This window comes from Camelus bactrianus, chromosome 8 (assembly GCF_048773025.1).
Source record: "Camelus bactrianus isolate YW-2024 breed Bactrian camel chromosome 8, ASM4877302v1, whole genome shotgun sequence".
In the NCBI taxonomy this organism is placed as follows: domain Eukaryota; kingdom Metazoa; phylum Chordata; class Mammalia; order Artiodactyla; family Camelidae; genus Camelus; species Camelus bactrianus.
In genome coordinates, this window is record NC_133546.1 from 23,025,190 (window position 1) to 23,037,200 (window position 12,011).

A 12,011-nucleotide genomic window follows, 5' to 3' on the forward strand; every position below is an offset into this window, starting at 1 on the left:
AAAATCACTCTGACTTTGCAAGTAGGGTTATGGCGTTGTTTCACTTAAGCAATAACTTTCAAGCTGTGGTTTCACCATTAACCACTTTCTCTAATGTGTTGACTTCTCCCTTCTCTCCATCTGATCTTTGGACACCAAATTTATTTTCTTGTTTTTCATATGGTTGAAATTGCTTCTCCATGTCTTCAATTTCATATCTTTCTTCACATCATTGCTTATTTTTTAAAATGTCCAAAAATAGTGATGGTAAGACATATTTCTTTTTTTTTTTATCGAAGTGTAGTCAGTTTACAATGTTGTGTCAGTTTCTGGTGTAAACATAGTGCCTCAGTCTTACATATAATATGCATATATTCGTTTTCACTCTTTTTCATTATAGGTTACTACAAGGTATTGACTACAGTTCCCCGTGCTCTACAGAAGAAACCTGTTGTTTATTTTATATGTAGTAGTTAGTATCTGCAAATCTTGAACTCCTGATTTATCCCTTCCCACCCCCTTTCCCCCTGGTAACCATAAGTTTGTTTTATATGTCTGTGAGTCTGTCTTATAAATAAGTTCATTTGTGTCTTTTTTTTTTTTTTTTTTTTTAGATTCCACATATAAGTGATACCTTACGGTATTTTTCTTTCTCTTTCTGGCTTACTTCATTTAGAATGATGATCTCCATGTCCACCCATGTTGCTGCAAATGGTGTTATTTTATTCTTTCTTATAGTTGAGTAGTAAGATGTATTTCTATCATCTGAAATTCTACTCCACTGAACATTTTTAACCAAATACTTTAAATGACATTTGATCCTCATTAACACAAATGCAAATTGTATAAAATGTAACTTAAAAAGTTGATTTGACTCCTGCTTTTTGTGTGAATTTTCTAATAAACCACTAATATCCCAGCACTCAAAACTAATAGGACCATTTTTTTTTAATATGACCTTTTAATAGTCTGCTGAAATTCTCTGAACATAAGAGAATTGATAAAAGATGCTCACTTCTGTTATCCAAAGCTTTGGACACCCAACATCATTCACGCTGTGTTGTGTTTGTGGAGTCTCAGGGATGATGGCAATTGTAAAGACATCTTTCTTTTTGGATGAAGTGAAATTTCAAAGAATTCTGACTGTTTTGTATATACCTAGAGAAACCAACTTCAGCAACTCTTAGCTCATGGAAGCAATGACCACGTATTTTCCTCTCTCAGTGCCATTGAGAGCATTTTAGTAAATATTGGTATATAGTCCCCAAATCGGAGTTATGAAGAGATCCAAGTAGAGTTCCCTTAAAAAACAAAGCTAATTGGTTAGGGCTGGGAGGATAACCTCGTGTGGCCGATGAGAAGCGGGGACCCGGGGAGCTGAGTTCACTTGCTTCACGGCCTCACAGCCGAGAGCAGCCCGGTTAGGCTGTGCTCTTATGTCCCTCTCGCCTCTTTTAAATGGTACTGAGGCTGTGTTTCTTTCTCTTAGTTTCTTTAGCTCTGACATTCCCGACTGCCCTGTAAAGGTCAAGTGACAGATTCCTTTGCTGACCTTACAGAACAGGTTTTGGAAGCTTTTCACCCACTCTGCGTCACACAGAAAGTTTTCTCAATAGATGTGCCGAAGACAAGCCACTTCCTAATGGTGGCAGAGGCAACAGAGGGACAGCATCAACCCTGAACACAGGCTCTCCAGTGTCACTTTTACTCCACTTACAAAAGCAAAATTCATTCAGATTTTAAATAATTGAAGGAAAAAACAAAAACGAAAACAAAGCCCCCCAAACAAACAGAAAACCCCAAGGGTCCCAGGCTGTAGCCTTTCCTTTGTATGAACTGAAGTCCTTAGAGACAGTTGAATAACTTAATAGAGCCATCAGAAGCACACCTGCCTCAAAAGAAATAAGTGCATTTGAAACTGTAAACTTGGTATTCTGTTTTTGACATAAGTTTTTTCTTCTGGAGGGACTGTGGGTTTTTATTATCATTAATAGCTGAATTTGCAGGGATTCATTAAATAAAATTAGAACATGAAGTAAATGCCAGCTACTTCCATCAACAGAACTGTGGGTGACTTCTAGTAGAACTTTACTGATGTTAAGTAAAGGAGAGAGGGAGGGAGAGGGAACGGGGTGGGGGCCGGAAGGGAAAGAGGAAGAGGTAAAACAAAAATGAAAAAGGAAAAGGTTGGGAGCTGTTTGTCATGATCACAGAGGAGGGTCAGAACAGAGTTGTTTCTGTGGGATGCTCTGTTCTCTGCGGACCTTGTCGCTCTGTGATTATCATGCACCACGGCAAGATGCCACCCTGAAACTGGTCTGCCAATTTGAAGAATCATTTTCTTGCTTATTTTTAAACTTCTAAGAACAGAGAAAAAGACTGAAGGAGCCTAAATGCTGTGGTTTCCTTAAACCATTATTGTTGTAAATCCTATGGGTCCTGAAATAACTTGCTGTTCCTGAAGTTTCAAACTGCCTGACTGCTCAGAAGACTTGGCTGTTGAAAGGGAAATGGTTAGCTCTTTCCTTTAAGCGTTGTCCCCAAGGCTTAAGTGGGTCACAAGTTGGAGAATGTGGTGATTTCAGAAATAAACTACCTTTTTAAAATGGAAATTCTTTAGTTCTTTACAGAGAGCTTTGAAGTTTTCAAATAGAGTTGGCTTCAAAATAAAATATTTTAAATTTATAAATCTTAAGTAACTTAAATATTAAAGTATTCGATTGTGCAGAAATTATCAGTAGCCTGGGCGTTTTTAACTTGGTGTCTTCCTTTTAATTTTTATGTTTTTGCTTGATGATTAAAAGTAATTACAGTCCAGTTACTCTGGTTATGGGCTTATGTTTTACTAACAAGTAAATTGTGGCAGAACTTATGTTCCTCCTGGTTGGCTGGCACTTGATCTTGAATACTTTTGTAGTCTGACTTCTCTTTAGAGTGATTTAGGATGGTGATTTTGTGGGTGGAAGAGTTGCACCTGTTTCTGTAGTTGAAGGTTGATTATTGTTTCAACTTCTTCAGATTACTCAGATGCTTAGGAGAAAATGATACAAATGACCTCTTTATTTTAGGTTAGTTGTATTTTTTTTTTTTTTGTGGAGGGGGAGGGTGGCCATTGATATGTGTATTCTGGGAGTCAGTCCCTCAACAAACACATGGATGAAATATACAGCGTGAAAGGATGTAAGGTTATTTTTGTGTGCATTAACCTAGACTCTCTAAAATATAGTATACATATATTAGGCACCCTGACAATGGCAAAGCTTTAAGAGCATGAAATTTGCACTCTAGTGGTTTTATTTTTCTCCTATAATACATTCCATTGTAAGTTCACTAAGAAAGGGGATCTGGGGTCATTATTATGACATCTTTTGGTGTCCTCCCTCCAGCTGGACACACTGACTTCAACATTCTTGTATGAATACTTCCAGAAAAATTCTGTTTTTTTCCTGCCCCCACCCCCCTTTTCCACTTCTATCATCCTTCAAACATTTAATTTGGGCTGAATGAGAGAAGAAAAAACTGCTTTCTGAGTTTGGTGAACGTGCCTTGAGAGAGAACGGTGTGTTTGTGTTGAAAATGAAGCCTCTTTGGACTATTAATCTTTAAAGAAATGATGATTTATAAAAATTCTACCATAAGTTTAACTATTCAGTAACTATTCTTTAATGATGAGTTTTAATACAGCTTTATGTGGGGAAATAGTATCTATTTATCAAATTTTACAGGATGTTAAATATTTTTATGACTTTTCATGAGAATCATTATGCTATTAGATATCTCATCCAGGTTTCCAGGTTTTATACATTCTCCACTATTTGCTTTTGGATGAACTAGTAAAGATAATAATTCTGTAAGCATTGATTGTCTGTTGGGTTTCAGGCACCTCACAGGGCACTGGAGGTTAAGTGTGAATGAGCAAGTCCTTATTTTGAGGAACTCTCATTTTAGACAGAAATGTGACACTGTCTGAGCTGCATAAATAAAGCTGGGGGAGAGAATCGTGGTCAGAGGTGGCTTCAGAGAAATTAAAAAAACAGGCTGTGGGAGGGGGGCTGTATTCCAGACAAAGAAAGTAGTAGTCTGATCAAGGACAGTGCAGCTACAAGGCCATATGGAATATGGAACAGAGCCTACTGATGGGGCCCCTTAAAGGGATATGTCCAGAAAAGTTAGGGAAAAGAACTGAATTCAAGTCCAAAAGAGCCTTTATTGCTAGATGAGGAGTTTGGGGTTTATTCTTACCTTGTGTTTTTTACATAAGTGGGAACATGATTTTCTCCCTGCAAAAGGAGAGAATGGAGGCACTGGGGCTCTTTGGGGAAGATGTAGCAGGTATGGAGGTGGATTAAGAGGTCAGAAGACTCAGAAAGAAAGAACAAACTACTAGAAAGTTATAGAGGAGTATTAGCACTCGAAGAAACATCTTAGCCGTAGGTACTACCTTTGGAAGCTTCATCAGACTGGATGCGTGGAGCAAGGTGTCACAGGGAAGGCGCCTTCCTGCTGCCGCTGCCTGGGGGGTAAGCTGTGCCCCTGAGTGGGCTAGACCAGAGCCAGTGGACAGCAGGGGAGTCCAGGCAACTCTGCACGTCCTACAGGGATGAGGAGCAGCTGTCGGATTATCTCAGCTAAGAGCTCAGGTCCACTTGGACACTCATTCTCGGGAGAAATAGGACCAGAGGGGCCCAAGGGTTCTTTAAAAAAAAAAAAATCAAATCATTTGGGTGTTAGGAGAGCTAGGGTGCCATGAATGAGATTACAGACACATTTCTTGATCAGGAGCCAAATGGGGGCTTCCTTCTTGGTTGTGATGTTAAGAAGTCTAGAGGTGGCTCTGAAGGAAAAAAAAATGGAAATAACTCTAAGGATTGGCTCAGGAGAGCATATTTTAAAATGGTCAATTAGAGCAGAATTTCTATGATTCCAGGAGAAAACACAGTGATGTGAATGAGGCTACGTAAGGCTACAAGCCATTGAAGAGCCCCAGTGCAGTGTTTGCGGGTTGCCTTAGAGCTTTGTGATTGGTTTGTGTCCAGCACAAAGTAACCTGTCTCTTTAATGAGCCAGGATTCAAACATCTCCTAATGGAAAATTGACTGCAGAGAAGATGAAAGTTGCCCTCGGGATCAAGTAGGTCAGCCCTGGCTACAGCGGGCAGAAAAATCCAACAGGATATAGGGTCAGACGATGTTAGGAGGGGGAAGTGTCTGGAACAAAGTCCTATGTTCCAGATTCTAGATAATGAACCAGCACTGCCTTCAGAGGTGGCCAGACTAGGGCACCACCACCAGTGGTCACTCAAAGTTATAATGCTGTCATTTTCTTTCCTTCTTTATCTTGGGCTTATGATAGTCATATATATACACAGAAAAACCCAGACTGAATCTCTCTCTTTTCTGAGCAATTCAGCATATTGTAAGAATGAAATACTCCAGAACAACAGGTGAGATGGGACTAACTAACACTTTGGTAAGATGTTCAGATGGTACCGCTCAGCCTTGGCCACCAGAAGGGCTTCTCCTCTGGTCATCCTAATATGAACAGTATCAGAGGGTTTCAGCATCTTCAGTCTCTAGCAATACAGGGGGACATGGGAGCACTGGTGATCGGGAACATGTCTTACGGCTCCTCAGTTTTTTAAAGCACTGAGATATGCCTAGAGATATATGGCTGAAAACAGGCCTTGCTAGATCATATTCTATATGCTATTCATACTCAGTCAGGCCTGATGGAATACCTTTCTAGTTGATGTGAAACAGCCCCTCGAATGGGTATGGATAAGGGTTTTTCCATCTACATCTGACTTTTTGGTTAAGAGTCACAATCAGGATTCAGGAGGAAAAAATACGGCTTGCCTGTTTTTCTTGGATAATTTTTGTTTTGTGTTTTGCCAGGAACAAAGTAGAATTTTGAGGCCATCTAGGCTCACTTGTTATATGCATTATGCAAATTAATTCCTAATTTACCCCCATTCCCCACTATTTTATTGAGATCAAATGAAATTTTTTAGCTGGCCAATGAAATAGCACTGGAGTGGTTTGGAAGACGTAAGTATCTAGACATTTTTGGCTGTATGTGTGGCTACCACTCCCTCTGGCCAAGGTAACAATGTTAAACTTTAACGCTGATGCTGGATGTTGTAATGCTAACAAGGGAAAAATGTGGTTGGGGCTCTAAGGTCATGGTTGGCAAAGGGAGACCTTTCTTCTGCCCAGAGGGCTGGTCAGTCCTGCAAGCCAGCATCATCCTGGCCCACTCCCTTCACATAGGCTTCCTTAGGATTTAGTTTTGAACTTCAGTAGCAATGATCCGTTGTGGTAAAAACAATAATTTTTTTCTTCTAGTTTTATTGAGATATAATTGACATACAGCACTGGTGCACAGCAGAATGGTTTAACTTACATACATCATGAAATGATGACCACAGTAAGCGAGTGAACATCCATCTCATACAGACAGAACATTAAAGAAATAGAAAAAGTGTTTCTTCCTTGTGATGAGAACTCTTAGAATTTACTCTCTTAACAACTTTCATATTTACATAAAGCCATGTTAATTCTCTCTCTCATGTTGTACATACATCCCTAGTTCCTGGTACACAACACAGTAATTTAATATTTCTCTGTATTTCAAAATGATCACCATGGTAAGTCTAGTTGTCATCTGTCACCTTAACAAAGTTATTATGTAATTACTGACTATATTCCCCAAACTGTACATTTCATTTATTTTGTAACTGACAATTTGTGCCTCTTAATTCCCTCACCTATCTATGTCCCCCCACTACCTCCATCCCCAGATAGTAATTTTAATAAATAGTTCTTAATATTTTTCCTAATTTGAACTGTATGCCTTTTCATGTTTTATTTTTCAGATATATTCACAGTTGTTTGGTAGTGAAGACAGTGAGTTTATTTTTTTAATGACAATCTGATTTAATATTAATAAAAGCCTGTTCTATCTCCACTGCCTGCATTTCATGCTGTGAGCTTTTCAGAGGATGATACCTATGATTTCACTGATCTAATAGAAGATGGTATTTGTGCTTTTGAGCAGTGTTAGTTATATTATGGAAGGATTTTTTTTTTTTTTCAGTAAAAATTTAGCCACTGTAAGTACAGCAATATGGGAAAAGCAGGTTTTAAGCCCATGTGATCATAAACTGAAGTCAGTTTTAAAAGGAAAAAAAAAAATCACATCCCTTCTTCCCCAGTTGTTACCTTGCTAAATGTATTAGTTTCCTTGAGCTGCGGTACCAAAGTTCCACAAATGGGGTTGCTTAAAACAACAGAAATTTATTCTACCACAGTTCTGGAGGCTGGAAGTCTGAAATCAAGGTGTCTATAGGGCCACATGCCTCCCAGGGCTCTGGGGGAGAACATTTCCTTGCCTCTCCCAGCTTCTATGGCTCTAGGTGGTCCTTGCCTTGTGGCCACATAACTCCAGTCTTGACGTCCATCTTCATGTGGCCTTCTCTGTGTCTCTGTTGTCCTTTTCTGCCTCTTATAAGGATACTGGTATTGTCCTTAACACCATCCTAATCCAGTATCATCCCATCTTGATCCTTCCCATAAGTATGTCTACAAAGGACCCTATTTCCAAGTACGGTCACATCCTGAGGTTCTGGTAGACAGGAGCCTTGTGGGAGGGGAATGGGACACTATTCAACTCCTTACATTAAATTATAGGTATTTTAACCTGGTTAGCAAGAGTAGCTTGATTAGATGGTAATAGGCAAGAAGTATCATTGATCATTTATGAATTTTGCACATTCTTCTATCATATGATTTATCACATTGTATTATAGTTATTTATTTACCCACTTACCTTTTGCATTGTCTTTTTTCCCTGACATAATACACCTAACAAAATGCTTATCTATGTTATACTAATATACATATCTATATCTATATATGTCACAGCAAAAAAAATTAATGGAGTAGGTTAGAAGGATAGACTTAGAGTTAATTTAGCCCCATCTTTACAGGTAGGAACTGCTGTAGAGACCAGCTAGACAAGGCTACAGATGCAGCTGTGGTCATGTTCTCTTTACTTTCCAATTCAGGGTTCTTTGTGGCATATCAGATTATCTCTATATTAAAAGGTTTAACAATGATTATTCATTGAGTGCTGTGAAACACATGCAACCACGCCAAGCCCTGTGTACTAACCTATGTTCAGAGATCTTAACTCTCCACAGTGTAGAATTTCTCTCTCTGTGTGCAATTTAAAAAGTTGAATCTAACCCACAAGGAATATTTCTGCAGTTCACACATTGCGTGGAAGACCACTCAGGAAAGAATAAAGAATGACTCTGAGCCTCCGTGGGGAGGGTCACATGGTGCGATGGAAAAGGCTGAGTCAGGTGGTTTGACTTTGATATTGACGCGGCCGCTACTTAGTTGGGCAACTCACCATCTCTGAATTGGTCTCCTTAGTGAGAGATGCTTTGAGGTTTTTTCCAGTTCTCTTCTAAGAATTAATATCCTTGTTTGTCATTCCACATGCAGGTTTTTTTTTTCCCCCATCCCAACCAGTTTCTGGCTTGGGATCTCTTGGGTTTCTCTGTGATCATAGCAACTAGTACAGCGACTTCCACATGGTAGGGAACTTATTAACCAGACCTTGCTGGTGATACTGGAAGATGAGAAAAGAGCTAGGCTATTCTGAGCCACATGTTGAAAGCCAGAAGACACAGAGCATCCAGAGCAGGTAGCAAGGGCTGCAGCAGGCACCCCAGGACACAGACAGACAGATAAACTGGTTCTGTGAGTCAGTTTCCTGTATCCTGTGGAGTCAAAAGGAAGACCTGCACACAGCAACAGGCCTTGGGAACAATGGTCACTTCCTGTGACCAGGAGGCTTGAGAGTCTCAGAGGGTCGGGGGGCTGCTGGCGGTTCAGACGGCACTTTCAGGCAGGGTGCTCCCGAGGCCACGTCTGTAGACTGTTTCTCTTCAGATCTGCAATAAAATTCCTTCTTTCGCCTTTCAACCTGTGTTAAAGGGTTTACAGTAAACTAAACCTTGAACTTGCCAGAGTGAATTTAGCTTTCTAGAGGAGGAGGAGATGCGTAATGCTCTGATTAGGGCTGCAACAGTGTTAGAAATTCACATACTCCAATGTCAGCTTCAATACTTTAATCTTTGTTTCCTCATGTGAAAAACTGCCATGCCATGGAAGTGTGCCACCCTGCGCGTTTTTAATCCTCACACACAAATATAGTAATAGTGGTAGTAGTGGGGGGTGGGTGGAGCTCGGTGGTAGAGCGCAAGCTTAACATGCACGAGGTCCTGGGTTCAATCCCCCGTACCACCATTAAAGAACAAACAATCTAAAAAAAAAAAAAAAGTAGTAGTAGTAGTTTAGTCGTAGTAATAGTGATAGTTAACACTTCCATTGTGCTTTACTCTGTTTTGAGCACTTCACACACATCCACACGTTTAGGTAGACTCAGACAGCTGTGCACAGAATTTCACATCATAATGTTTAGTGCTAATTCTGAACCAGTATAGGAGTTGTTCCAGATCAGGGGGGAGAAAAAAAGAGTGCAACTAGGAATGGAATGCTGAAGTCAAAGAATAGTCCTGATAATTAATAGCAAACAGTTAAACCAAATCGAGTGATTTCTTTTTTGTGTTGTCGATCACATGAGGGGCTACATCGGCTGCAATGGAAAATGCTGACGGATAAGACAAACAACTGGGCTTGCCCCGTGCTCCACCGCCCTGGACTGGACGGACAGCGACGGCTCACCCCCGGCTCCCCTCACTTTCCAAGACGATCCCGGCCCATTCTAGGGTGTGAAACAACGCGTGACAGATAGGGAGGTGTCAGCAGCTCAGCCCAGAAAGCTGGGGATTGGGCAGTGGCTTCCTGTAATCACAGGCGCTGGCTGACTGCCCCGCTCTCTGGCAGTGAGGGCCGGGGAGGTGGGCTGGGAGACAGCTGTGCCTAGCGCTGCAGGCTGCACCGGCCCCTCCATGGAACTGCTTCACCATGTTCTGCCTGAAAGGTGAGGGGGCTTGGGGTCCACTCGGGCTGGAAAGTGGTAGTTAGAAAAATGGTCATTTGGCCTCAGAGTCTAAATCACAGGGCTGGTTCTATTAGGATCAAAGTTTGGGGGAGTTTTGTTAAGTATGAAAGTGAAAAAGTCATTGTTCTTTTTTGGTTGCAAACAGGAAAAAAGACCTCCCGCTGGGGAGGTGGGATTTTCTTTCAGACAAAAAGATTTCTCTGTTTGGATGTGTCTTGTACATGTTTTGTCAGAGACGAAAGTAATTAAAAGTTTAGAAACTTAATAATTTAAGTGGGAGTGGTTTACAGTAGTATGAGTCCTGTTAGAGATGTTTTCATGGGATGAGCTGCTTATGTAAAGGAGTAGAGTGAATAGAAAGGGGGAATGATTCTGTTGTTTTAAGCTTTAATGTGTGAATTCAGGAAGGAAATTAATTTCACCATGGAACACACTTCTCGTTCTCACAATGTGTTTATTGATTATAGTACTTTGGGAAGTACTGGAAGATGATGGATATATGTAGTGATTCCTTGATTAGTTGAAGAGCATTTTCTCTTCTTAGGCAATTATTTTTTCTTCAACTCTATATTTCTTCCAACTCTTGTCATAATGTAATTAATTTCAGCATTTGAGAGTGTGTTTTTCTATGAGATTGTTGAAATGGGGGAGTGAAAATGAATTTCCTTCTAACTGGAGTAGACTACTTTGTTCATATCTTTCAGTGTATGTCATTCTGTTGATGTGAAGTTCCTGACAGCTTTTCAATTTTTGGAAATAAAGTGATCTCGGCTTGCTTTGGCTCCTTTGTCCTCACTCTGTTACTGAGGTATAGACGAGGGTTGTCTAGTCTCAGCCTTTTCAGTTTTAACCCTAACCGGACACCTTAAAAACCACCAATGTCTTTAATATTAAACTTTAAGTTTGAGATATTTATTTATATGGTTGGTACAAATTTGATAAAATTGATGGGGTAAAAACAGAAGAAAACATCACAGCTTTCTCTCCCTAAGAATTCAACTAATTCTTACTCTAGAGTGTATCAAGTTGAAGTGGTTTTCTAAGGGGTTCGTTGGCTGAAATGAATTTGAATATTTTGGGAAAATAATTTTAGATAAAATGAGTTATAAGCTCTCATGATGCTGTTTCTCAAAGAATTTTCGGCTTGGGAAAAAGTGTAACTGTGAAAAGCCAAAATTTAGTATTATTGGACAAGGGTGCATGCTACCCTAGTGTAATTTCCACAGTCTAGTTGAAATCATTATGATCTAATGATAGCTTCCGGTTTAGGATTTTTAATTGAATGCAGGTGTGGAGTTGTTGCAGGGCACGACTTCTGCTTCATCAATGTGTTTGCCTCCACCCATTCCCATAACAGCAATTCCATTTTATTAAAGAATCTATCAATTTCATGGACTCTGAGTTTCCGTGGTAACTTAGGAAATTTTTAGAGTCAAGTGAATGGCACGTGATGACAACTGAATGCTTTTATGCTGAAGTGTGTGTTCTAATCAGGAATCCACAATCCCCTTTAAAGCCCGCTTTCTGATCTCCCAGCAGCCAGCACAGCAGTTGACATTTGGCTCTCTTCCTGTGATTTATAGCCTCTTGGTTTACAGTAATGATTTTTAGGTTGCCCTTGTCCTGCATATGAGGCCAACTCATGATAAAGTCATTGTGAGTGAGATTAAACACAGGAATATTAAGGGCTACTTGAGAGCTTTGTGTTCTTACTATGTTTGTGTTTCCCTCTTGTTTCTTCAGAGGATTTCATTAATTGGCCCGTTTCTGAGGCTACCTGAGGTCTTAGGAACTACTGAGTTAGTGGTTTCGATTAGTGTGGATGTTAGAGGAAACACGACTGCCCTTCTTTTGGGTCAAATCATGTTCCCATGTATTTCTTTTGATTGTTGAAAGAAAACACATCAGACAGCCTCCCCCCTTGATGGAGGGCTTCCTTTTCTCCATTTAGACTGTCTTTTCTGAAGTCATGTCTACTCAGCTTTTGGTCAGTTTAG

At 40.1% G+C, this 12,011-nt stretch overlaps 1 protein-coding gene across 6 annotated transcripts in view; it reads left to right on the plus strand.

The window, feature by feature from the left end:
* NHSL1 (NHS like 1) overlaps window positions 1-12,011 on the plus strand; it is a 214,859-nt gene that overhangs the window by 108,342 nt on the left and 94,506 nt on the right. The window contains exon 1 of one of the 6 annotated variants that reach the window (XM_074368279.1): window positions 9,637-9,993. The exons of the other annotated variants lie outside the window; for them this stretch is intronic. Coding sequence (XP_074224380.1) covers window positions 9,978-9,993 — 16 coding nt within the window. The 5' untranslated portion in view covers window positions 9,637-9,977. Of the gene's footprint in view, window positions 1-9,636; window positions 9,994-12,011 lie in introns of those variants that run through there. 6 annotated transcript variants of the gene reach the window in all.